Source organism: Aotus nancymaae, unplaced genomic scaffold, assembly GCF_030222135.1.
Source record: "Aotus nancymaae isolate 86718 unplaced genomic scaffold, 86718_ANA_hifiasm-v0.15.2.pri h1tg000072l, whole genome shotgun sequence".
NCBI classification, from domain to species: domain Eukaryota; kingdom Metazoa; phylum Chordata; class Mammalia; order Primates; family Aotidae; genus Aotus; species Aotus nancymaae.
The window spans coordinates 13,998,618-14,023,059 of record NW_026988487.1 but is presented as its reverse complement, the minus strand read 5'-3'; the positions used below and the strand labels follow the sequence as shown (position 1 = coordinate 14,023,059).

The following is a 24,442-nucleotide window of genomic DNA, read 5'->3' as shown; positions in this document are numbered from 1 at the left end:
TGCTTCATGAGTGAGGAATGCCAGCCTGGGGGGGCCAGGGTGGGGGTGGAGCCACCCGAACAACACTCCTGCCTCTCCGGGATGCCTGGCATGTCCTGTCAGGACCCTCTGTCCCCTGGGGACAGCTGCCTACTCCCCCGCACAGTGCCCCTCCTATCTGCACTCCCAACCCCCAGCTCTGGGAGGACCCAGTGGAAGCCTGGCCCAGGGGGATCCAGAATGCAATCCTTTCGGGGTTTCTCTCTCCACAGCCCAGCCCCCTTTTTCATGTAGGCATGAAGGGGATGGGAAGTGTCTCTTTTCTCTCCCACTGGAGCAGGAGGGGATGGGGCGAGATTCTGGGAAACTTCCGTCTGGATGAACTCTAGGCTGACACACTACTGTCCACAGTGGGAGGACGTAGCATCAACACAAAGATGAATTTCCAGGCGGGAAGGGCTGTTTGGCTCACAGAAGGAATGATGGATGTGGTATCATTCTTCCCCATCCCACCCCACCTTGTAGATAAATGAAAACTCTGGAGGCTGTGAGGGTGTGGGGTGGGAGAGTTCGGGGGAGGCCAGGTAGAGGTTGGTGGGGGAGGCGGAATTATTCACAGTTGTCTGGTCCTGGACTCTGAAGGCCATGCCAGTTCCCAGCCTGTTCCCGTGCTGCAGGATGAGGGTCCGTCCCCTGGGCACCCAGCACAGGTCAGTCTGCCTCCTCTGGCCTGGTGGGACCGGTTTTTCCAGCTGGAGGAAGGGTCCATGAGGAATTGGCAGGGGCAGAGGGTTTTATGTAAATACCCAGGGAGTGCTCTGGGAACGGGGAGGCCGGTTTCCCAAAGACACGCAGGGACTGGCAGCTCCCAATTAGCCGGCCCAGTGATGTCAGTGCGGCTCTCCTAGGTGGCTGCGCCCACTCTGAAGGGCCTTGGCAGGGATGCCCGACCATGACCTTCCCCCCTGGGTGGGAGGGGTGCCTAGGGGGCTGCATACAGGACAGAGGCCAGGCCCCTTTCCACTGGACCCTCCCAACCTGGGGTCTGAACCACATTGGGGACCAGCCCTGGAGAGCGCCGTGAAAAATCATCCCAGACTTTACTGAAAAAGACTTTAATGTGGTTAATATTTGAACTTCCACCAAAACACCCAAACGGTGGGGAGCCCTCAGTGTGCTGGGCCAGTCCCAGAGGCTGTTCCCATGGCAACCGCTGGCAGGCCCTCCTCCCAAGGCACTCCAAGCCTGAGTTTCAATAAATACAGTGCAAAGAAGTCTGGTCTCTAAGCTGAGGAGACCAAGACGTGGGGCACCAGAGAGGGTGTGTTGTGTTGTCTGTGAACACACACGTGCACTGTCCAGCATACGCACCTAGGATCATGTGCATGCACACAGCACCCTCAGATGGCCTCACATCACACACCCCTCACATCCATGCGGGCACACACACACACTCCTTTTCTTCCAGCACATAGGAAATTGAACATATACACCTTCTTTACAGACACACAAGAGATTATGTACACACGTGCCTTTCTCTCAGCCTTTGGCTAGGAGCTTGGAACTTGGGGTGTCCCCTCTTGGCTCAGAGGAGTGGGAACGGGGTGGGTCTTCCTGGTCATGGCCAGGGTGAGCCCCAGTCTAGGGGCTTGGCATGGTGGTGTTGGCCAGGCTGGGCAGGCAGTGGGCTGTGATGTTGGTTGACTGTGCCCAGGAGGGGAAGGAGTACAGGTTGAAGATAGGAAAACTCCAGCTGTTGATGGCCAGTGTGATGACCAAGACCCCAATGATGTTGAGCAGGAATCCTGCCCGGGCCTGGAGGGAGGAGAGTCAGTTTGGCTAAGCAGGGGCTGGGCTGGGCCGCTCCTAAGCCCCTGGGTGTTCAGGGGTGCATCGGAGCCCTCCCACCAGCAAAATTCTCTCTGGGAAGTCCTTCCTTTGGCCTAATCTGCAGCATAGCCCGTGCCTTTGCCCCTTGCTTTACTCCCAGTGCTATCAGGGAAAAGGGGCGCTCCTCCTGAGCTTCCAGGGCCCTGGGCTTGTTCTCTCTGAGCTCATCTCCCTGAGTGTGGGTGCCTGGCACCTTGGAGCCTTCCCCATCTTCCCCACCCACTTCCCTCCCTCTCACATAGCGGGGGGCTGGCAGGGCCTGAAGATGCTGCCACTGAAAAGTCATGTCCCAACCTCCCCCACTGCACCTTCACCCCAGATGAGGGCCCACTCAACTCTGAGGCTCTCAGTGGCTTTAAGCTGTTTTGTGGTTCACCAAGATGGAAAGTCAGAGCAGGAAGGAGGGATGAGGCATTCAGGCCTCCCTGCCACTCACCATATCCAACACTCTGAGGCCCCCAAAAGAGAAGACGATGGCATTGGGCGGGGTGGCCACAGGCAGCATGAAGGCCAGGGAGGCGGCCAGAGTGCAGGGGAGCATGATGTAGAGAGGGTGGAGGCAGATGGCTTGGGCCTGGATGGGAGGCAGTGGGCAGAGTTAACCTTGGTCCCCATCCTGGAGGGGAGGTATGGCCCCCAATTCTCCTGCTTCCCCTCTCTGGGGGACAACCCTTGTACACCTATACACTCTCTGGTCGTGAACCCACCACTCCTTCCAGAAGGCACTGGGTGACCTGGGAAGGGCCTCTTGACCTCTCTGGAGGGAATGAGTGTGTCGGCCTGCCTCGTGGGGTGTGGTGAGGGGAGGGGCCCATAAAACGGATCTCAAAGGGGCTCTGGGGGTGTCATCAAAGGCTACAGGAACACGCCTGGGGAAGAAGGGGCTGGGGACGCTTCGGGGAGCAATTTCACCCCATCACCTCAGGAATGACCAGAACAGGGACTGGGGTGGGGAGGGAGGTGAGGCCACCAGGATCACCATCAGGATACTCCAGGGGTGACGTCACCAGGGAAAGGGTGAGTCAGGGGCCGGAGCATCTTGGGGCCCAAGGTGGCTCAAGAGCCTAGAGAAGGATGGAAGCTCAGGGGTCCTCTTCAGGAAAAGAGGAGGTACAAAGACAGGTCACTCTGCCTAGCAGGCAGAACCTCTGGTGGGGCAGGCAGGAGGGCTGCCTGGAGGAGGTGTTTCTGAGGGCCAGCTCACCATGGAGGCTAAGATGGGCAGGAAGATCGTAGTGGTGGTCACGTTGCTAGTGCACTCGGTGAAGGTGGCCACGATGAGGCAGAGGATGAAGGCGATGGCTGGAGATGGCACACTCTTCAGTGGGGTCAGCTTGTTTCCCAGCCACTCTGACAGGCCCGATTGCTGTGGGCAGAGGAGGATGGCGTGTGAGAGGCAAGGCTGCCTAGCCCCCGAGTCCTCTGCCAAGGCTCTGGGAGGATCCCGCTCCTGCTCACACCTCCCTGGTATTCAGAGTCAAAGGCAGCTCTAGAGGGATGACAGGACCCAGCTAAGACCAAGGGATGCCCTTTCCTGCTCTTGAAGAATAGTTGGGTGTGGGAAGAAGGGTCAGATGAGGAATTAGGAGAGGGGGCCAAAGGGCCTTCTTGGGAAACTTGGAGACTGATGGGAGCAAAAATCTTTGACCGCACTTACTCCTGCCTTCCTGACCCCTCTCAGGAGGTCCCTGGACAACCTTAGCCCTCTTCCTGCCCCTTCCAGTCCAGTGGCTCGGGGCAGAGGGGACCTTGCTCCTGGCAGGGAGGGAAAGTTGGGGGAGGACCCTGCTAGAGGCTGGAAGAGGCTGATGGGAGGATGGGGACAGAACGGCTCCGAGGTCTTGCCCTGCCGCGTCTGGAATGCCAGGCTGCAAGCCCACGAAGCGGGGACTTAATCTCACTTGGTGGGGCCAGCACCTACCACAGCACTGGGCACAGTTAGTGGATGAACATGCGGCAGACCCGGGAGTCCCCTGCATCCATCCCTGACCTGGGCAGCTGCCTCCTGTTTGAGCCAGAACACGGAGGACCAGGGATGCCGTGTCAGGGATTTCCCTCTTTTGGACGGAGGCTCTGGGAAAAGATGTTCTGGTCCCCAGAGTCTGAGTGGGTGTGATCATGGTGCCCCCTGGTGGCTGCGGCAGGCAGACCATGTCAACACAACCCCAGCTACTTCGGTGCAGATGTTATGGCATGCTCTTTCTGGCAGGGGGCGAGGGCCTGGGGTGGGATGGCATTTGTCTCTGAGAACAGGCCCCGCCCACCAGGGAATTCCGCCTTCCCTTGGACTTTGAGAGCTGAACTAAGGAGAGGTCTCTAGGGCTTGTACTTCTTCCTCCCTCATGGAGGCTCTAACCTAAGTCTCCCCAGCTGCTGCAAAGGCTCTGCCCACCCGTGGGGACTCCTCCAGGGCGACCAGGTGTCCCCTCTGTGGGACAGAAGCAGGACCCCCTCTCTCCCTACCAGAGTCTCCCTCACACTGGGGAAAAGAAAGACGCAGGAGCAAGGAGGGGGCCAGGGGCCTCTCACCTCACTGCCCTTGGCCAGGGCATAGCCACCACCCAGCAAGAGCACGATATTCCAGGGCATCTTCTGGTTCACTGTCTTCCAATTGAGGAGGGCAGGAGGGGCCTTCAGCTTCCCTGGGTTTTCTACTCCCCAAGCAGAGAAGGATGGGTCACCAAAGAACAAACAGGCCTTTCGGCTCTCCACTTGGGGGCTCCCTGTGTGGGTCCCTTTTGGAGCTTAATGCATGCAGGAGGGGACCCTGAGTTCTGCAACATCTCAACTTTGTTCCCGAGTCCCTGTGCCCTTGGCAAGTCGCTCCAGCCTTTCTGGGCTTTGCCTACTCCTGTCAAATGTGGCAGAAGGTGCATTACATACTTGAAGGCAGGGGCTGCCTGGAGACCCTTCCCTGCCCCAGTCCAGGTGCTTACCTGGGTCCTGGGTCAGCCCTGGGAATTTGGAAGGTATGATGAACATAATTATGCCGATGAAGATGGCCACTGTCCCATCGGACAACATGCTGTAGAGGGTGCAGGGAGGGCTGGCTTAGCGGTTTGGGGCTGCTCAGGGCTGCGGGGTTGAGGGTGGTGGTGAGGAGCCCCTCCCATGGACAAGCCTGGGGAACCCTCATCCCCCTCTAGGTGTTACCTCCTGTTCTGCACCGGGGACCTACACCCTTCCGTCCTCCCCAGCACGTGAGCCCCAGACGTGTCCTCCTCCCATTCCCTGCAACTCTCACCTCTCCCCTTTGGCATTGGGAAAAGCCACGTTGCCCCAGCCAAGAAAAAAGCCCGGCTCCCGGGTGAACCAGAGCAGCACCAGGATGACAAACAGGATGCTGATCGCCTTTTCTGCGAAGGTCATGGGGCCCAGCAGCCTGTGCTCGGTCTGGATGACACCGTAGGCTGCCTGCTGTCGTTCCTGCACGTTTTCCCCAAAGCCAAAGTTCTTCTGGAAGCTGTAGGCAGAGGGGCGGGGCAGCTCGTGGGGGGCCTGCACCAGGTAGGGAGCAAGGGGCTCAGAGTGCCTAAGATCTAAAGGCTGATGCTCACAAGAGGGCGTCTCAGGGCCATGACACTCAGGCCCTGGCTCCACTTGAGGTTCTGGAGGAAGAGCAGAAGACTTTTAGGGGTCATAGTTCGTGCTTAGCAGGGGGAGCTGGGTTTCCCCATGCTTGGCCCTGCTCCATTGAGCCCTTTTCCTCCAGGGGTTCTATGGTGCTGAATCCTCCCTTGTCCAGGATGAGGAGCACCTAGCAGTTCAGACCTCGGGACCTCTTCCGGCCCTGGCTTACAGCTCTCTTCCTCCAACAGCCTTTGGGAAGTCCTCCTTTCCTCCTCTGCCTGCTCTGGGCATCCTCTGCCAGCCTGAGCCCCACCTGCATTGTCTCAGAGGCACAATGGGCTGCAGCCCACTTCCTTCTGCTGCTGACTTCACTTGTGTTGACATTTAACTTTCCACTTGGGTAAATCTCAAGCTCCCTGCTGGACTGTGAGTTCCTTCACGCTTCACACGTCTTTGACTCCCCTATGGCACCTGGCACTGTGCTGATCTCTCTTCCACTACCACCTTGCCTGGTACTAGCCCTCAACCTTCATCCAGCTTCCTTACATTTCCCAAGTGATTTTTCCAAAGTGCAGCAGCAATGCTTAAAAACTTTCAAGGGCTCACCACTGCCTGGGCAGGAAGGGCAAATTATAATTCATACCACAGTAACATACCATGCATGCTCCATACTCATGGCAGACGTCAATAATCAATCACAGACCTGATACTAACTGAGCCTTAGCAGGGTCTCCCACGATTTTCCAACTCAGAGCTCCAGATAGTGACTGCCAGGAATCCCGGGTTGGAAGTAGGAATGGAATCTACTTATTACTCTTGGCCTCGAGGACAAGGTCCAGATGCTTAGGTGGCACACACAGCTTCCAGAACCATCCCCTGCCTACTTCTCCAGCTTCATGACCTGATGCTCCTTTTTGCTGTTTGTGTTCTAGCCCTGAGAACTAGAGTTCTCTCGAACATATCATGTCCTTTCTTGTCTCTGTACTTTGTGCAAACTGCTTCTGCTGCCTGGAATGTCTTCACCCCTTCTCTCTCTGGCTGAATTCTAGTCCTGCAAGATTCAGCCCAGGCATGATCTCCTCCAGGGTGTTCTGAAATCTTCACTCACCTGGGCTGAACTAGGCACTCTGTTCTCTGTGCTCCCATAGCATCTGGGCTTCCCTCTGTCATGGCCCCCACCATATCATCATCCACCTGATGAGCTACAAGGACAGGGACTGTGCCTAGTTCCTTTTAGTATTCTCAGTGCCTTACTCACCACCTGGTATACAGTAGGAACACAGTAGGTGCTTCTGTAACTAACCATGCTCAGAGTGTGCTCCTTAAGCATCTATTAAAGGACGGTAGAGCATTATGGGAAGGGGCATCAAGTGACCTGGTTTGCAGTCCCAGCACTGACAAATCTAGTTGAACCACTCCTGAAGCCTCAGATTGCTCATCTGTGAAATGGGGTAATACTCTCTACCCAGTAATTTGCTCAAATGGAGATCCAAGTGCACAGAGGGGCCTTGGGAGGGAGAAGCCTTCTCACTGGGATGGTGATGATATCATTTTCCACATCTGGACCCAACTGGAAGCTCCCAGGGCTAAGGGCAGGGACTTTGCCACTTACTTGAATCCCAGAAAGAGAATCTGCAGCCACAGCCAGGCCAGCAGCAGCAAGATGATCATGGTGGGGAAGGCGAAGCTGAACCAGGAGGCGAAGTTCACCACGTTGCCGTTTTCGGGGAAGAGCCTGCAGGAGGGATGTGGGCTGCCGTGTGACATTGCCCCAGAACTGCCCAGCCCCATTCACCTGCCAGGGAGTGTGTGGATCCCCCAAGATGCCCCACCCCTTGTCACTCACGAGTTGATCTGGCCTTGCAGCACCAGGTTGGGCGTGGTGCCGGTCAGCGTGGCGATGCCCCCGATGCTGGCAGAGTAGCACACGCACAGGCTCATGCACTGGCTGACGCGGAGATGCTCCTGGCTGTGATGTGTCCTCCCCTCTGGAGGAGCAGACGCGACAGGGAGGGCCTGCCCATTATCTGGAAACAAGGGAGAGCCCAGGTGGGGGCAGGTACAGGGCCAGCTCTGGGGAACATGGCCCGGGCTGCAAGGGCCTCCAGGGCACCTTATCTGTGAACAGTGCAGACCGGGCTGGGAGGAGGACAGAGGCTGTCTCCAGGCCTGAGGGCCCAGCATTCCCCAGAGTCTCAGTCTGGGAGCGCCCTCGGCCACCATCTGGTCTGACCTCTCTCTTGAGAGAAGAAAGGAGGATGACGCAAACCACACAGGAAGAATGGCGCCCAGGCCTTGGACTGTCCACCTACACGCCAGCTGTCTTCTTGCTACGGTGACCAAGCATCTTGGTTTGCCCAGGGATGAGGGGATTTCTAACACAGGGGACTTGACATTTAAAAACACATTTTTTTTAAAAAAGAGACGGGGTTTCCTATGTTGGTCAGGTTGGTCTCAAACTGCTAACCTCAGGTGATCTTCCCGCCTCGGCCTCCCAAAGTGCTGGGATTACAAGCGTGAGCCACCACGCCCGGCAGGGACTTGACATTTTTAAAAAAAGGAAAAATAAATTGGTCACTGTCTTTCTTCTCTCCCCAAAGCTCCAAGATGACCATCCCTTGAAACGGACAGACCCTCAGACTCTCCAAGAACCAAGGGGTTGGGGCAGGGTCTAGACTCCTCTTTCTCACCAAGCTTGGTCACCTCCTTCTGGGGACTTGGCTCCTGGAGCTCAAAGGTGGGGTTGTTGCTGCCCTCCTCGACATCCCCGCTGGCTTGCATGCTGTGCAGCTGGTCCAGGACGGCGTGTGCGATGGGCACCATCATGGCTGAGGTGGCCGTGTTGCTGATCCACATGGACAGGAATGCCGTGACCAGCATGAAGCCCAGGATTAGCCTAGGGACGGGCAGACAGACACACTGCTGTTCCAGCTTCTCTTCAGGGACCGGATGACCAGAACATCTCCCCAGCAGGTTCTCCCATGCTGGTGTGCGCGAACTCACAGGGCTGGCCGCACCCCAACGATGAGGAGCACACGGAGGGCGATGCGCTTGTGCAGGTTCCAGTGTTCCACCGCGATGGCCACCAGCAGCCCCCCGACAAACAGGATGTTGGAGTCCTTCAGGTACTCGATGGCGACCTGGCAGGCGGACACATGGCTGAGCAACGGGAAGACCCTGGAGTCTCCCACGGTGCCCCCGAGCTTATGGGATGCGGTCACTGACATTCCCACAGACTGGCATTTCCCTGGTCTCTCCAAACTGGATGGAAATGGTCTTTGAATGATCTGCCATTTTAAAAAAATTAAATTCCATTTTCTGGCTCTGTTGCCCAGGCTGGAGTGCAGTGGCACAATCACAGCTCACTGCAACCTCCGCCTCCTTCACTCAAGCCATCTTCTTACCTCAGCCTCCCAAGTAGCTGGGACTACAAGCACGCACCACCATGCTGGCTAATTTTTGTATTTTTTGTAGAGACAAGGTTTCACCTTGTTGGGCAGGCTTGTCTCGAACTCCTAAGCTCAAGTGATCTGCTCACCTTGACCTCCCAAAGTGCTGGGATTACAGGCATGAGCCACCATGCCCGGCCTGGATTATCTGCCATTTAGTATGAACCAGGTTCCCCTCTTCTTGCCAAACTCACTTTATCTCCCTTTAGGAACAATTAATTGGGAGATAATCCACTGTGATTCGAGTTTCAAGCCATGGACTGTGAGATAATTTAGTGCTGTTTCTAAAAACTAGACAGCGGTTCTCAAAGTGTGGTCTCTGGGCCAGCATCATCACCGTCACCCAGAACTTGTTAGAAATAAAATGCCAGGCCCCACCCCAGATCTACTGAATCAGAAACTCTGGACCCAGCCATTTGTGTTTTCACCAGCCCTCCAGGTGACTCCGATGCTGTTCAAGTTCGAGAGCCACTGAACTAGAAGTATATGAGTGTGTTAGCTGGCCTTCAAGACCCCTTTTCCGGGTCGCTATGCCTTCCACCTTTCACCTAAGGCTGGTTAATCACTCCCACTCTGAACAAACTCTCCGCACCAATCCTGTACCCCTCCCCACCCCAGCCCGCAGCCTTCTAGCTGACTTCCTCCTCATGCAGAGGCAGGAACCCCTCATCCATGTGCCCTGCCTATGATGAGGCTTTCTTAGTCAACAAGGTCTGAGGGAACCCACACCCCCCGCCTCCCACATTGCCCAGAATGCTTTCTCCTGTGGATGGGGGCTCACCTCAGAGGCGTCCACAATGCCCATCATAGGGAACAGGACAAGGGGGAAGAGGGCGGTGACGGCCAGGGGCAGGGCCTCAGTGCACCAGAAGAGCGCCATGAGGATGATGGTGTACGCGCAGTAGGCCTCCTGCAGGGGGGAGGGAAGTGGCAGAGCTGTTAGAGGGGGCTGACCAGTGTCCCAGAGCCACGCCACCTCCTGTCCCTCAGACAAACCAGGCCATTCGTAACTGCCTGGGGAGAGCCTGTGACACCCACAGTCATTGATTCCCAAGCCCAAGGTCTCTTTTCAAAATGCAAATAAAAAACAAAGCAAGGCACCAGTACCACCTTGTCTTTGACCTTGGGGAGCCCGGACGTGACAGGCCAGCCACATTGGAGAGTCTGGAGTTTGTCACCAGGCCCCTTCCAGCACAAGGGGATTGCAGGGGGCCCAGTTGAGGATCCCAAGATGAGATGGGAAGAAGAAGGCGCGGGAGCTGGGCAACGTGGACCTTTGCCTAGCACCCTGGCCTTTCCCGGCTCTTATCACAACCTGCAAGATATGTTTATTTGTTGGATATTTAGTCTTTGTTCCCTCTGCTAGGAGTGAGCTCTCCATCAGACAGAGTTGGTTTTGTGGCATCTGGATCCATGGAGCTCAGAACTCAGCAGGCTTTGGAGCAGATCTTGTCTGAATGAATGAATCATTGGAGAGTTTTGGGAACGGTGGAGGATCTCCTTTCTAGCAATCCTGGTCTGGCTGCTGCATGACACAAGTCCAGAGGCGCAGTTAACATTTATAGGCTATGTGAAGTTTCCCCCAAGATGCTTGTGCTGTGCAGGGAATTGTGGGGCAACGCTGAGTCATAGTCTTGTGAGCCTTTGGGTACCAGAAGTCCCCCTTTCCTACATGAAGCCCCCAAGACTAGAGAAGCCTGACCTCAGGCCTCGAAGGGAACCTGGGGCAGGAATGGAGGCTCACCCTCCTTGACAGAGCCTCTCCCAGCACTGGGGAATCATTATCCAGGAGGCTCCCCAGGGCTGGAGAATTATTAGCCAGAAAAGGGCACCTGTATCCCCTCTCCAGGGGCTGGGCACCTTCCCACTCTTTGTTTGCCAAGGGAAGGGGCCCCTTGCTGGGGTTTGCTGGACAGTGGGGCTAGGGAGCCCCTCCTCCCTTAACCAACCCTATCACCCTGTCATTGTCTCTCCACCTGGTACAGGCTGAGCTCACCCATTAGAACCTCACACCCTTAGTACCCTAAAGCTTGGGAAGGGTCCCTGGGGTGGGAGTAGGAGGTGGCCTGGGGGAAGGGCCAGCTGCTATTTATTGATCAATTGTTAGGAATTTAGTATTGTCATTTTTGTGGTTTCGTGAAAACCTAACAGCCATTAAGGTGGGTGTGGTGGTCTCACCTTATAGATGAGCTCAGAGGGTAAATGGCTGCTGAAGGTCACAGAAGTATTACAGAAAGTGGCAGATCCAGGATGGAACTCAGATAAGGCATTGAGCTTGTGTAACTTTCAAGCGCTACCTAAGCGCACTCCCCTTGTAGTCTTTGTGAATAGTGCCCCAATAATTGTTAAGTGTGTAGCCTGCACAGCTGCCCAGCTGCACACCGGCCCCACCAAGTCTGTCCGAAGCCAACCTCTCGTTCCACCAAACCTCTACTACTTCTTGTCACCCTGGACATAAACTCATCAGCCCCAGGAATGGGGTCATTTGACCCTCGACCAGAGAAATCCAGCCCCCCTCTTTCCCCCAGCAGGATTCTGCTGATGCTGGTGTCTCCTTACCCGCAATGATTGAATGGCCAGTTACCCTCCCCTTGGACTAAGGACAGGCCAACCCTCCTGGACCCTGGTGTCCTCTACCCTGTCCACCTAGAACTCTCTGGTCAGAGACAAGGAGGGGGGTTGGTGTGGTGCTCACTCTGCTGATTCGAGAAGAAATTTCTGTAGAAGTATCGGAGGATGACTCTGTGCCCGGTATCATGTTCTATGTGCTTCAAATGCTTTTAACAGTTGCATTTAGTTGCTCTCAGAGGTAATAACTATTGTTCCCATTTCACAGTTGAAAAAAGAAAGGAGTAAATGCATTTCAAAAATGCCTCAAAGTCACACACATAGTAAGTGGAGAAACCAGGCCATCTGGTTCCCCAGCTCCAGCTTTCACCTGCTATCCTGAGCATGATCGTGTCCTCAGCTTCGGGCTCCCTGTGACTGGTGGGGTGTAGGGAGAATGAGCTGGGACTCTGAATCCAGAGCTATCTTCCCAGGGCCTGCCACTTCCTGTGGCTGGGCTCTGTTAAGTCACATCACTTTGAGACCCCATTTCCATACTCCAAAGGGAGCAACAGGCTGGGCATGGTGGCTCACGTCTGTAATTCCAACACTTTGGGAGGCTGAGGCGGGCAGATCACTTGAGTAAGGGAGATCGAGACCAGCCTTGGCAACATGGCAAAACCCAGTCTCTACTGAAAATACAAAAAATTAGCTGGGTGTGGTGGTGGGCACCTGGAGTCCCAGCTACTTAGGAGGCTGAGGTGGCAAAATCACCTGAGCCAGAAGGTTGAGGCTGCAGGGACCTGAGATCACACCACTGCACTACTCCAATCTGGGCAACTGGAGTGAGACCCTGTATCAAAAAAAAAGGTCAGACTCACTAGTGTGTTTAACACATGGCTCCCTTCCCCTCTATGTTTCTGTCTGTGATGGATCTCCCTCTATCTATGGATCAGAACCCAAGACCTGTTCCAAAGTTCCATCCAGAAGCCTTCATTAACCTCGGTGGCTTTGGCCCTGTGTCCCCATCCCACCTCCTGGGCAGCCTGTCACGCTGGAGCACAATTCGCTGACTTGTTCTTCCTGAATCATGAGATTCTTAACTGGGGCATGGAATTCCGAGGATCCATGAAGTTAAATGGGGAAAACTATTATCTATTCACTAACATCGAACTAAGGTTATGAACATGGGGAACAGAATCATAGTGCTATTAATGGTGTTATTGCTGACTTCCTCACAGATGCTTGATGGTGGCTATCAGCTATTAGATACCAATCCAGTTGTTGCAGTTATCTCAGAATATATCTTGACATTCTGTTTACCTCCATCATTATTTTGAAATTTTGGTAGTTATTATACCAATGTTAAATCTTATCTAATGCACTAGCAAGGAGGCACATCTACTTCTGAGCTGGAATTTATTTTTCCATCTTTTAATACCTGTATTCAAAATAATTAGTTTATTTGTCATCCCATGCATTTTTTTTTTCTTTTTTGAGATGGAGCTTTGCTCTTGTTACCCAGGTTGGAGAGCAATAGCGCTATCTTGGCTCATGCAACCTCCGCTTCCCGGGTTCAAGCAATTCTCCTGCCTCAGCCTCCCGAGTAGCTGCGATTACAGGCTCATGCCACCATGCCCAGCTAATTTGTGTATTTTTAGTAGAGACGGGGTTTCACCAAGTTGACCAGGAAAGTCTCGATCTCTTGACCTCGTGATCCACCCACCTCGGCCTTCCAAAGTGCTGGGATTCTAGGCGTGAGCCACTGCGCCTGGCCAATCCCATGCATTTTACTTTGTACGTGTCATTTCTTATTTTTTTAATTAAAAAAAAATTTTTTTTGAGATGGAGTCTCATCCTGTTGCCCAGGTTGGAGTGCAATGGTGCAATTTCCGCTCACTGCAACCTTCGCCTCCCGGATTCAAGTGATTCTTCTGCATCAGCCTCCCGAGTAGTTGGGATTACAGGTGTGCACCATCATGCCCAGCTAATTTTTTGTATCTTTAGTAGAGACGGGGTTTCACCATGTTGGCCAGGTTGGTCTCGAATTCCTGACCTCAGATAATCCACCCGCCTTGGCCTCCCAAAGTGCTGGGATTACAGGCGTGAGCCACCACACCCAGACTAAATTTTTTTTTTTTTAGAGACAGGGTCTTGCTCTGTTTTCCAGACTGAAGTGGATGGTGTGATCATAGCTCAGTGCAGCCTCTAACTGCTGGGCACAGGCAATTCTTCCACCTCAGCCTCCCAAATAGCTGGGACTACAGGCATGTGCCACAATGCCCATTTTTTTTTTTTTTTTTTGTAGAAATGGATCTTGCTTTGTTGCCCAGGCTGGTCTCGAACTGTTGGCTTCAAGTGATCCTCCCACTTCAGCCTCCCAAAGTGCTGGGGTTACAGGTGTGAGCCACTGTGCCTGGCCTGTGCATTTCAAAGTAATTTTCTGAACAGGGCAGAACCAAGACTCTGGGAGGTCTGGCATTGCCTTGTTGACAGTTGCTCATGCTTAGAGGGTTTGGGTTTGAGACTGAGGAGCTGTCAGGGTTCTCAGAGGTCCCCTGGGTCAGGTTCCAGCCTCTTAGCACTCCCTCAAGGCAGAGTCCTAGGGGTCCTTTCTTCTTAGGCACACAGTATGTCCAATTACAAGGTCAGTATTCCCCGTTCTAGAAGTGGGGATTTGGGGATCAGTCCTATCCTTCCAGGTCACTCTAGTGCTCTCTGCCTTGCAGCCCAGCTCTATGGAACCTAGGCCAGCCCAGGCCAGCTGGCAGCCTATGGCATGGGACTCAGCTGGTTTACATGCTGGCTGACCACTGGCGGCTCCCAGGGCTGCTGCCCTGCACAAGTCCAGGGCACCATTCTCATATGGAGTTGTGCAGGGCACAGCCTGCACCACAGTCCCTGGTGGCCCCTCCTGGAGCTCAGAAACCAGCGGGGAAGAGTTTTCTCCTGGTGGCGAATGCTCTTTCTGCCTCTATCCTTGCCTCCTCCTTCCCCAGGCCAGCAGGGTGGTTGTTCCCCAGCTCTGCCCCTTGACCATAGCAGCTACTCTCCTCTCAGGATCTGTTTATGGGCTCCTGAGGACAGGAGCCGAGCCTCCTTCTCCTCTGTGACTCCAGCCTGTCACTCTTTTGCAGGTGCTGGCCTGGTCTGCAAAGACTCCTTTCCCACTAGTGTCACCCCCACACCCAAGGAAGTCACCCCGTTCAGATCCTCAATCTTCTCCACCCAACAGGCAGTCTCTGTGATTGGAAGCTCACTGAGGGCAAGCCCTGGGCCTCCTGCCTGTTCATCAGCCACTCATTCCACAAATACTCTCTCTGGGCCAGGCACCCAGTTCTGCTGGGTGCTCCCTTGAGTGCTCCCTTTTATTTCTCTGTAGCCCTGGACCACTAGCCTAGTCCAAATCTCAGCAAGACCTCTGCAGAAGCCTCCTTATTCATCTCCCAGCTTTCTCTCTTGCCCCTGAAATCCTCTCTACTTGCTGCAGCCAGAGTGATCTCAAGGCACTTCTGTTTAATTTGCACCCCCTCCCCAGCATACACACACTCACCTCAAAGCAGCTCACATCCCTTCAGTGGCTTCCTGGTGCTTTCGGGAACCTAAGTTTGGGGTTGGTCTGTGCCTCATGTCTTCACACTCTCCCCCTTACTCTCTCTGCTCGGGCCATACCATCCCTCTGTGGATTCCTCAAATACCGCATCCTACTTCTGTCTGCAGGGCCTCTGCACATGACCTCCTCTCTCTGGACCTCTCTTCCCTCCCGACTTTGCCTAGTTGTTATCTACTGGTTCTTGAGATCTCAGCTCAAATATTCATTTTTCAGGCTGGCTTCCAGGTTGGAATAGAGTTCCCATTTTTCACACTCTAAGTCCCTGAACCTCTTCTGCACAGCACTCATCATAGTCTGCAATTAAACATTTAGTTTTAGGGACTAAATGATGAGTATCAATCTTTGTTGTCAGACCTTCCCCTCCAGGGAGCAGGGTCCAAGTCTGTTTCCACTCACCCCAGCGGGGTGCCTGGCATCTCTATAGCAGAGGTGACACTCTGGATGAATGGGTGAATGAACGTAGGTCCTAGGGATACAGGCATGAGTCAGGCCCAGCACTGGCCCTCGGGGAGTCTGAGTGCCTGTGTGGCTGGCCTGAAGGCAGGGCTGCTTGCAAAGATAGGGGTGAACAGAAGACAGAAACCCCCAGAGGGGCTTCCAAACCTTAAACCTGGCAGCTTGTTTCTTCTGTAGTGAAAAATCATATGTCCAGGGCATGGGGTGCTGAGTGCTGAGGCCCTGGTTTACTGCTGTGTGTCCTTGGGCAAGTTACTTAATCTCTCTCAGCTTTTCTGGTAAGAAACATCAGGCATTTGCAGCTGTAAACACATTTGTCTCCACTATGCAAATGGGGATAAGAGAAACACCCACCCAGCAGGGTTACTGTAAGGATGAAGAGAACAAACAAATGTAGGAATAAGGGTTTTAAAAAATTAATTAATTAACTTTTTTTTTTTTAGACAGAGTCTCACTCTGTTGCCCAGGCTGGAATGCAGTGGTGTGATCACAGCTCACTACAGCCTCGACTTCCTGGGCTCAAGTGATCCTCCTGCCTCAGCTTCCTGAGTATCTGGGAGTACAGGTGTGTGCCACTACACCTAGCTAATTAAAACAAATTTTTTTTTTTTTTTTTTTTGTAGAGATGAGGGTCTCACTATATTGCCCAGGCTGGTCTTGAACTCCTGGGCTCAAGCAATCCTCTCATCGCAGCCTTCCAGAACACTGGGATTATAGGTGTGAGCCACTGCACCTGGCCAGGAATTAGTTTTAAAGCATTGCAGCCTGTGAGCATGTAGCAGGGTTGGTGCCGGGAGAGAAACGTGCTCCTGGGCTTGCAGGGAAATCAGAGAGGATACATGAGGCACAAATGGAAGTGAAGGTGCCAAGGAGTCCAGGGCAGACTCCGGACCCGGGGTGTGTGGCAGGTGTAGGACCTGCGGACATCCTCGCCTCTGTCACTGGCACGGTACAGCCTATGACTGTCAGGCAGCAGCAGATGTGCCCATGGTCTCAGAGGTATCACGCCTTATTCCTCCTGGTGATTGAAGGTTAACCCAAGAATGGGGACAGGCTGGCACATGGGGGACACTCCCACTGCCCCTCTGCCCCTAGCAAGTGGGTGTGCTGCTGGCAGTGAGCACTCTCGGGTCTCAGGAGCAAGGCGAGGCACTGGGTGGCAGGCTGCCAAGCACCTGTAAAGCAGAGACCAGAAGAATGCAGCTCAGAGGAGAAGGGGCCCCGTCCCTGAGCCTCCTTTTGTCTGGGCTGAGGAAGGCTTCCAGAGGGGGAACCTTGAGTGGGTACTGAGGGGTGAGTAGGAGTTCAGTTAGTAGGCAAAGGGACTTGGGGTGAGGGAGTAAATGTAGAACGGAATGAGACATAAAAGATCAAGATGCATTCTTGAAAGAGCCTTGTCTGCCCTGAGAGGAATCTAGGATTTTGTCTGGAAGACAGCGGAGAAGAAGGGAGAAGGCCTCAAAGAGTTTTAAGCAGAGAGAGTGGCATAGTCAGACTGGTGGTTTAATAAAAGATTACACAGATTCTACCATATGCAGTTTAAAAAATTCATGTGCAAGTATTTGTATACACTTAGGGAAATTTCTGCTGTAGGGGTTTGTACATTTTTTTTGGTACTAGAATCCCCTTGGCAGCCTGATGAAGCATTCCGGGGTCTTAGAATAATGTTTTGAAATGCACTAGATAAAATACATAAAAAGGAAACCAATTTTACTGAAACACAGCTATTAGGCCAGGCTCAGTGGCTCACACCTGTAATCTCAGCACTTTGGGAGGCTGGGGTGGGGGGACTGCTTGAGCCCAGGAGTTCAAGACCAGCCTGGGCAACAAGGCAAAACCCCATCTCTACTAAAAAAAAAAAAAAAAAAAAAATCCCCAAGAAACCAAAAACTTAGCTGGGCATGGTGACGTGTACCTGTAATCCCAGCTACTCAGGAGGCTGAACTAGGGGAATCACCGGAACCCGGGAGGCAGAGGTTGCGGTGAGCTGAGATTGCACCACTGCACTCCAGCCTGGGTGACAGAGTGAGATCCTATCTCAAATAATAATAATGACAATAATAATAAATTAATTTTAAAAACCTAAACAAACAAATAAATACAGCTATTAAAATACGAAAAAGTGCTGGGTGCAATGGTGTGTGCTTACTTGGAAGGCTGAGGCAGGAGGATTGCTTGAGCCCAGGAATTTGAGGCCAGCCTGGGCAACACAGTGAGACTCCGTCTCACAAACCAACAAAAACATGAAAGACTGTCGGGGGATGAAGTCTTTTCCAGGAAGAATGGGCAGATGCCAGATTTCTAATACCTTTGAGGACTGAATATACAAAGGGGACAATGGCCAGTTCATAAGTAAAAATATGTTTCACAACTTCTGTAATAACTAGCAGAGATGCCCAACCAGGACCTCTGCAGCAGTGGGCCCTAAACGATCAGGATTTGCTCAGTGACTGCCAATTCTCCCGATTTTTGCCACAGACTCTTTACTCCTACTTCCAACTCAGGACCAACCTAAGAAAGCCAAATACGCCCCACTAACCAGTCACCTGGGGTGCTGCTTGTAGTGAGCCGCCCACGGCTTCCCTGTGTCAACAGCCTGCACTGGAGCTTTCCCTTTTGACCATTCTAAAGCTTTCCCATCCCACACCTGCATTGAGGCTGCACGTGACAGCGGTGACTCTTCCTGTCCTTCGCTTGTTCTCATTTAGGTGTTCTTCACTGATTTGCACACCTTGATGTGAATGACTTTGTTGCATCAGCTTCTGTTTTAAGAAGCCAAAGGGAACAATGAATTTCTGAGTGCTGGAGAAAACTGAAGTCGGGGGAAGAGTCCTGACATCACAGTCTGGGCTGGGGCCAGCCCTGCCTGGATACACTAAAGAGCGAAACGCAAGCCGGCACCGTGACGAACATGGGATTCCCACGCTCCCCTATGAATTTGATCCTCACGACAGCCCTGAGCCTTGCTACTGGATCATATCCAGGAAACTTGACTGTTGAGGAGGGTGACTTACTTTCCCATTCCTGGCCCTCACCTGGTAGGTGCCAATAAGCTGGGACATGATTTAGTAATATGGGGGCAAAGTCCAAGTTGGGGCCTCTACCCCAGAGATCCCCCTGGCCTTTGAGGCTGGCTCCTTCTTCTGATCCTATTTCCAGGTATCCTGGAAGCTAGAAAACCTATCTCCACACAGCCACAGGCATGGCTATTCCTAGGGACACAGCTCAGCACTCTGGTGGGTGACAGGACGTGCCTTCCTGTTGTCTAGGTGGGAACATCTGAGGCCCTCCTGAGCACGAGAGCCCATTTGAACAGAGCGATGGAGAAGAAGTGAGGCATCTACACAGTGCTCCAGACCAGTCTGTGTTTTCCAGGGGCCCAGGAATTCAGACAAGAGGCAGAGGGTGAAGGGAGCGTGTGTTTCCCAGGCCCTTGGTGCCAGGCACTCTGTATATGATAACTGCGCTATCTCATCTCATCTTCACAACAGTCCCTTAGAGATGACAGGGTTTGAAGAGGCTTGGTCAAGTCACATGGCTGTACACGCTGCTGAGTAGATTTGAACCCACACCTGTTTGGCTCCAAAAGCCATGTTTTGTTCACTGGACTCTGCTATCTCAACTGAGAGCCAAGAAATCTCAAAAGACAGAGGCGGGCCTCAGAACAGAGGTCCAAATTCCTTGTATAGGTTTCATGCCGGAAGTGAATCATTCGAGTCCTCTTCTGCCTTTGAGGTTCAGAAACAGCTTGCATTAAGGGTATTTTAATTACACAGATTATTATTTTTTTAGATAAGGACTTGTTCTGACTTGATTATAAATTATTTTTTGAGACTGAGTCTCGCTCTGTCATCCAGGCCTGAGTGCAGCAGCGTGATCTCAGCTCACTGCAACCTCTACCTCCCAGGTTCAAGCGGTTCTCATGCCTCAGCCTCTCAAGTAGCTGGGATTACAGGTGCCTGCCACCATGCTTGGCTAATTTTCGTATTTTTAGTAGAAACGGGGTTTTACTGTGTTGACCAGGCTGGTCTCGAACTCCTGACCTCAAGTGATCCGACCCACCTTGGCCTCCCAAAGTGCTGGGATTGCAGTCGTGAGCCACCGTGCCTGCCCAACACACAGGTTTTTGAAAGAAATAAATGATCTAACAATGCTTTGAAGTGCACGGCACAATGCTTAGCACATAAAATGTGCTCAACAAACATCAATATTATTATTATGGACATAAATTTGAACCTAGGCTGGGGCTCCTTCTTCCCCCTTTGGAGGCCAGAGCCATAGGGCTAAGCTTGCTGACTCATTACAGAAAGCAGAGGTTCAACACGGATGCAGGGCAGATCCACTTTGTCTGAATTCCTTCCTTTCTTCATTCAAAAAGTTGAGGGTTTTTTTGTTTGTTTTTTGAGACGGAGTCTCGGTCTGTCACCCAGGCTGGAGTGCAATGGCGTGATCTCAGCTCACTGCAACCTCTGCCTCCCGGGTTCAAGAAATTCTCCTGCCTCAGCCTCCCGAGTAGCTGGGATTACAGGCATGTGTCACCACACTCGGCTAATTTTTGTGCTTTTGTAGAGATGGGGTTTCATCATGTTGGCCAGGCTGGTCTCGAACTCCTGACCTCAAATGATCCACCTGCCTTGGCCTCGCAAAGTGCTGGGATTACAGGCGTGAGCCACTGCCCCTGGCTTAACAAGTATTTTTGAACATCTACTTAGTGCCAGGCACTGGGGATTCTGCATGGGACAAGACAAAGTCCCTGCCCTTCTGGAGCTGATATTCCAGTGCAGGAGGCCAGAGAAGAAGTAAAAAATAAGCAAATAGATAATTTCAGAGCGTGAACACCCTATGAATAAAAGAACAGGGCTCTTCCCCAAGAATGACTGGGGTTGTTCAGAGAAGGCTTTTCTGAGGAGGTGGATGTAGCTGAAATCTAAGGAACGGGAAGGAGGCATCTGGGGGAATAGTCCAATGTGAGGAGCAGGCGGGGCACAGGGGAGGGAGCCTGGGGAGTCCAGGGCTGAGCCTTGGTGACCCCTGGCTGCTCGAAGACGTTTTATCCTAAGTTTGACAGGAAGCCAGTGTAGAGGTTTTTGTTTTTTTCCCCAAATTAAAGTGGGTGCGGGGGGGGGGGGGTCTCACTATGTTGCCCAGGCTGGTCTCGAACTTCTGGACTCAAGCAATCCTCCCGCCTCAGTCTCACAAAGTGCTGGGATTATAGATGTGAGCCACTGTGCCTGGCCAATGTAGGGTTTTAAGCAAGATGGTACACATGAGAAATGACAGGGGAGACAGTGGGGTAGGATGGCTCCATTCAGAGTATTTTGGGGTATCAAGTGAGCAGGACCTTCTGTTGCATGTGGCAAGGAGGGAAGGAGAAGAATCAAGAATGACCTCGAGTGTTTGGCTGTTGCAGCAAGGTAGACGGTTGAAGCATTTCTTGATGCATAAGCCAACTGGAGAAGGGCAGGAAGGGTTTTGATTTGGACATGAACAAGCATATGCTGCTTACAAAGAAAATATTCGATCGGGAGGTGGCTGGTGTTGATTGGATAACGCAAGTTTAGAGTTAGGGCTGGGGTTTCAGATTGAGGACTCATGGGCATGGAGATGCTTTGCAAAGCACGAGATGGATAAGATCAGCTATGGGCAGTGGGGACCCTGGAGAACCTCAGAGTCAGATGGAGAAGGTGTCACCAAAGCCAAGAGAAGACAGCACGGCAAAGATGGGTGACAGCTGTGACCAACGCTGCTGAGGGGTTGAGAAATGTTAGGAATGGCCCAGGGTTTGGTCACATGGAAGTTGACGGGATCTGAGTCTTGGAGCTGGGAGCTGACTAAAGAGAAAGTGCCCTTGCGGTGTAGACAATGTCTTGAGGCTTTCTGTTACGAGAGAGAACAGAGAAAGAAGGCAATATCTGGAAGGAGTGAGAGCTGTTGTTTGTTTAAGATGAGTGGTATTACAGCACGTGTGTATGTGGATGGGGGAGATTAGGCAGAAAGGGAAATAATTATCTTGTAGGGGACAATTGCAGGAGCAAAGTCCTTGAAGGGGGCTGGCCTCTCCTAGATAGAACCAGAGTCAGCATGGGGCCGGCAGCATCTGTGAGCCAGAGGCAGGTAGCAGGGCCAGATATGGTGGTGGGAAGACAGGGGCTCCTAACACATCTCAGCCCCACGAAGAGGCCTGGTTTCCAGCACCGGCTCAGGATTCCCTGTGTGACCTGGGCAAGTGACTGATCTTTCTGGGCTGTGCTACCCCAGGGTGAGGGTGAGTGGGAAGAAATCGTAGCGCCTGTCTGGCTTCTCTCCTGGGGTCAACACACTTGCCCCAGCCTGTTGGAAAAACCCATCTGATGGGTCCCCAGCACTGAGCTGCCACTGGCTTTGGCCTGAGATGAAGGTCATCTCAAAGGTCAGCTGGGCCTTGCCACTCACCAGGAGTCAGGGGCCTAGGGGCTGTGCCACCACCACACCCCTTTAGGATACCATGAGCAAAAAAGCTTGCCTCAATTTCCCTATCTGTGACAAAAGGAAGCAAATGTCTCGATGGGCAGTGTTGGGGTGTGGGGTGCGGCAGAAGGCAGCAGGGTGTAGAGAGGACAGCACAGGCTTTGGCACCAGATCACACCCCCAGCTCTGAACCTCCCAGCTGTGTGATTTACCAGAGGCCGACTGACTGTGAAGACTGAGCTTCAAAGTCTTCCTCCTGGACCCTTCCCAAAGCCCTAAGCTAATTCAGATTCATACTTTTGTGTTCTTTTTCTTACAGAGGCGGGCCCAAAGGTGTATAATATCCAAGCTCTATGAAACTCAGATCTGCCCTGGGACTTTGACTAAGGGACTTAACCTTACTTTCCCCATCTGTCAAATGGGACAGTCAGGCCTGACCTCTTAAGATGGTGGAAAGGGTTACTGGGTGCCGAGGTCAGGGCAGGCAGTGGGGACTCAGTTTAATGAGAGATGAAGTTAGGACTTCTGCTGGGGGTGGAGGGGGAGGCAGTGATGCCTGGTTGTGTCCAGCTCTGCCTCCATCAGGGGAACAGTTTTTGTGCTGTCCACCTGCAGGGGTCCCCTCTTCCAACTCCCACCCTTCCTCCTCCACAGATTTAGCCCTTGAAGTCACAGGTGAACTCTTTCTCTTCCTGTTTATGCTCTTAAAGCAGCAGACCACCTGCATCCAGCTTTCTCCTATTCTCCTGCCATCCCACACTGTGCCACTGCTCACCCGGCCTTTCCCTCCCCACAGCCAGCTTGTCTCAGCCCCCATGGAGCCCAGTCCAGGGCTAGGTGAGCACACAGTAGGCAGACCAGCTCCATCTGCCCCTCCCGCATCTCCTTGATGGAACCGGTTTCCTGTTTCCTAGGACAGTGGGTTGCAAATCGACCTAAGCAATTAACACTGGGCTCCTATGGCTGGATGCCAAGCAAAAGCCCCTTTTGACCTCTTAGCCCTCCGTTCTCAGGAGGACCAGGGGTCGGTAGCCTCACTTCCAGGGCAGGGGCAGTGAGGAGGTTATGCTGGATCCTAAGGATGCTCAACCCTGGCCCAGACAGTCCCTTCCCTGCCCCAGACAGTCCCTCCCCTGCCCCCTGGAGTTATCTGTGCCCAGAACACCAAGTCCTTACCTTACTGGGGATGAGGATGGGCAGAGGCAGCAGGAGAATGGGCAGGAGGAACACGATCAGGTAGGAGCGATAGGCCCACAGGGCCTGCCAGCAGGTGGCCATGGCGTGGACTAGCGAGGGCTGCCACAGTCACTGCCTCCAGGAGCTGGGAAACAGAAGGACCAAAGACGCAGCCGAGCGGGCAGGTGGCTGAGGTAGGCTTATATAAAGCCACTTGAGCGTTAACCATTGACCCACTCTGGCAATCAGAGCGTTTTTGGAGTCAGGGAGGTGATAGTAAGGAGGAGGGACCCACAGGCGGAGTAAAGATCAGGAAGGGAGCGGGAGAGGGAGGGAGGAAACCCCAAGGAGTAACAAGCTTCAGGTTCCTTCAAGAAGTGAAGCCCAGCGTTAACTCTTTCTGTCCTTAGAGGCTGCTGAGGGTGGTGCTGGAGGAGCTGGAGAAGGAAGGAAAGTCCCCCAGCCCAGCCACCCTCCACAGGCAGCCCCCAAACCCCCTGCACCTGCCCGCCGTTTCCTTTCTCCTTTTGTTCTCCCAAGCCAGGTTCTCAGCTGAGCACTTTATGTGAGAGCCTGGGTGGGGTGGCCCTGCCCTGCCCACAGAGATGCCCTAGGAATTTCCAGTCTAAGACTGTCGGCAGCCAAGGCCTGGAGCAAGTCCTCCTCCTCCTCCTTCCAGGTATCAAGGACCATCAGAGTTCCTGGTCCTGACTATGTCTTGTGTGACACTGATCCACTGACTTAACCTCTCAGAATGGCCACTTTCTTATTCTGCAGTAATATCTTGCTGTGGCAAAACTCAAGTTAGATGACTTATGTATGTTGAGCTTTGAGGCATGGCAGGTGTACAATGAAGGTTAGTTTCTTTCAGGCTCTTCCTAGCCCCCTTTGTGCCCCAGAAAAGATTGTCTCTTGTTTTGGAAACATACTAGATCTCTCATTTATCCATCATCCATCCATCCATTTATCCATCCATCCATTTATCCATCCATCCATTTATTCCTCCCTCCCTCCCCCAAGCAAGTATTTAGCACCGATTATGTACTCAGCCCTGTGCTCAGTGCTAGGGATACAGGGATTAAAATGCTGCTGCTGCTGGTGGTGGTAAAAGCTGACATTTGCTCAGCACTTAGTACAGGTCAGTTAGTTTACTTCATCAACTCCGTAACTATACCGTGGGTTAGGTGTTACTATTCCATTTAAGAGGTGGGGGAACTGAGGCCAAAGGACATGGGGCCAGCCAGAATTCACACATGCATTATGGGTGCCTTAAGGGAGGTCCAAACCAGTGCAGAAGCCCTGGGTGAAGGGCACC

General features: G+C 53.0%; 1 protein-coding gene across 1 annotated transcript; it reads right to left on the bottom strand.

Moving 5' to 3' along the window:
• Positions 1 to 1,084: 1,084 nt before the first annotated feature.
• Positions 1,085 to 23,288, bottom strand: SLC13A2 (solute carrier family 13 member 2). The gene is made up of 12 exons (XM_012449380.3): positions 23,128 to 23,288; positions 9,670 to 9,798; positions 8,443 to 8,579; positions 8,130 to 8,335; positions 7,286 to 7,466; positions 7,052 to 7,174; positions 5,114 to 5,332; positions 4,806 to 4,894; positions 4,399 to 4,520; positions 3,074 to 3,235; positions 2,306 to 2,443; positions 1,085 to 1,794 (listed from the first exon to the last, which is right to left on the bottom strand). Exons 1-12 carry the CDS (start codon positions 23,227 to 23,229, stop codon positions 1,621 to 1,623), a joined length of 1,782 nt encoding a protein of 593 aa, XP_012304803.2. The 5' UTR covers positions 23,230 to 23,288; the 3' UTR covers positions 1,085 to 1,620.
• Between the last annotated feature and the right edge of the window lie 1,154 nt (positions 23,289 to 24,442).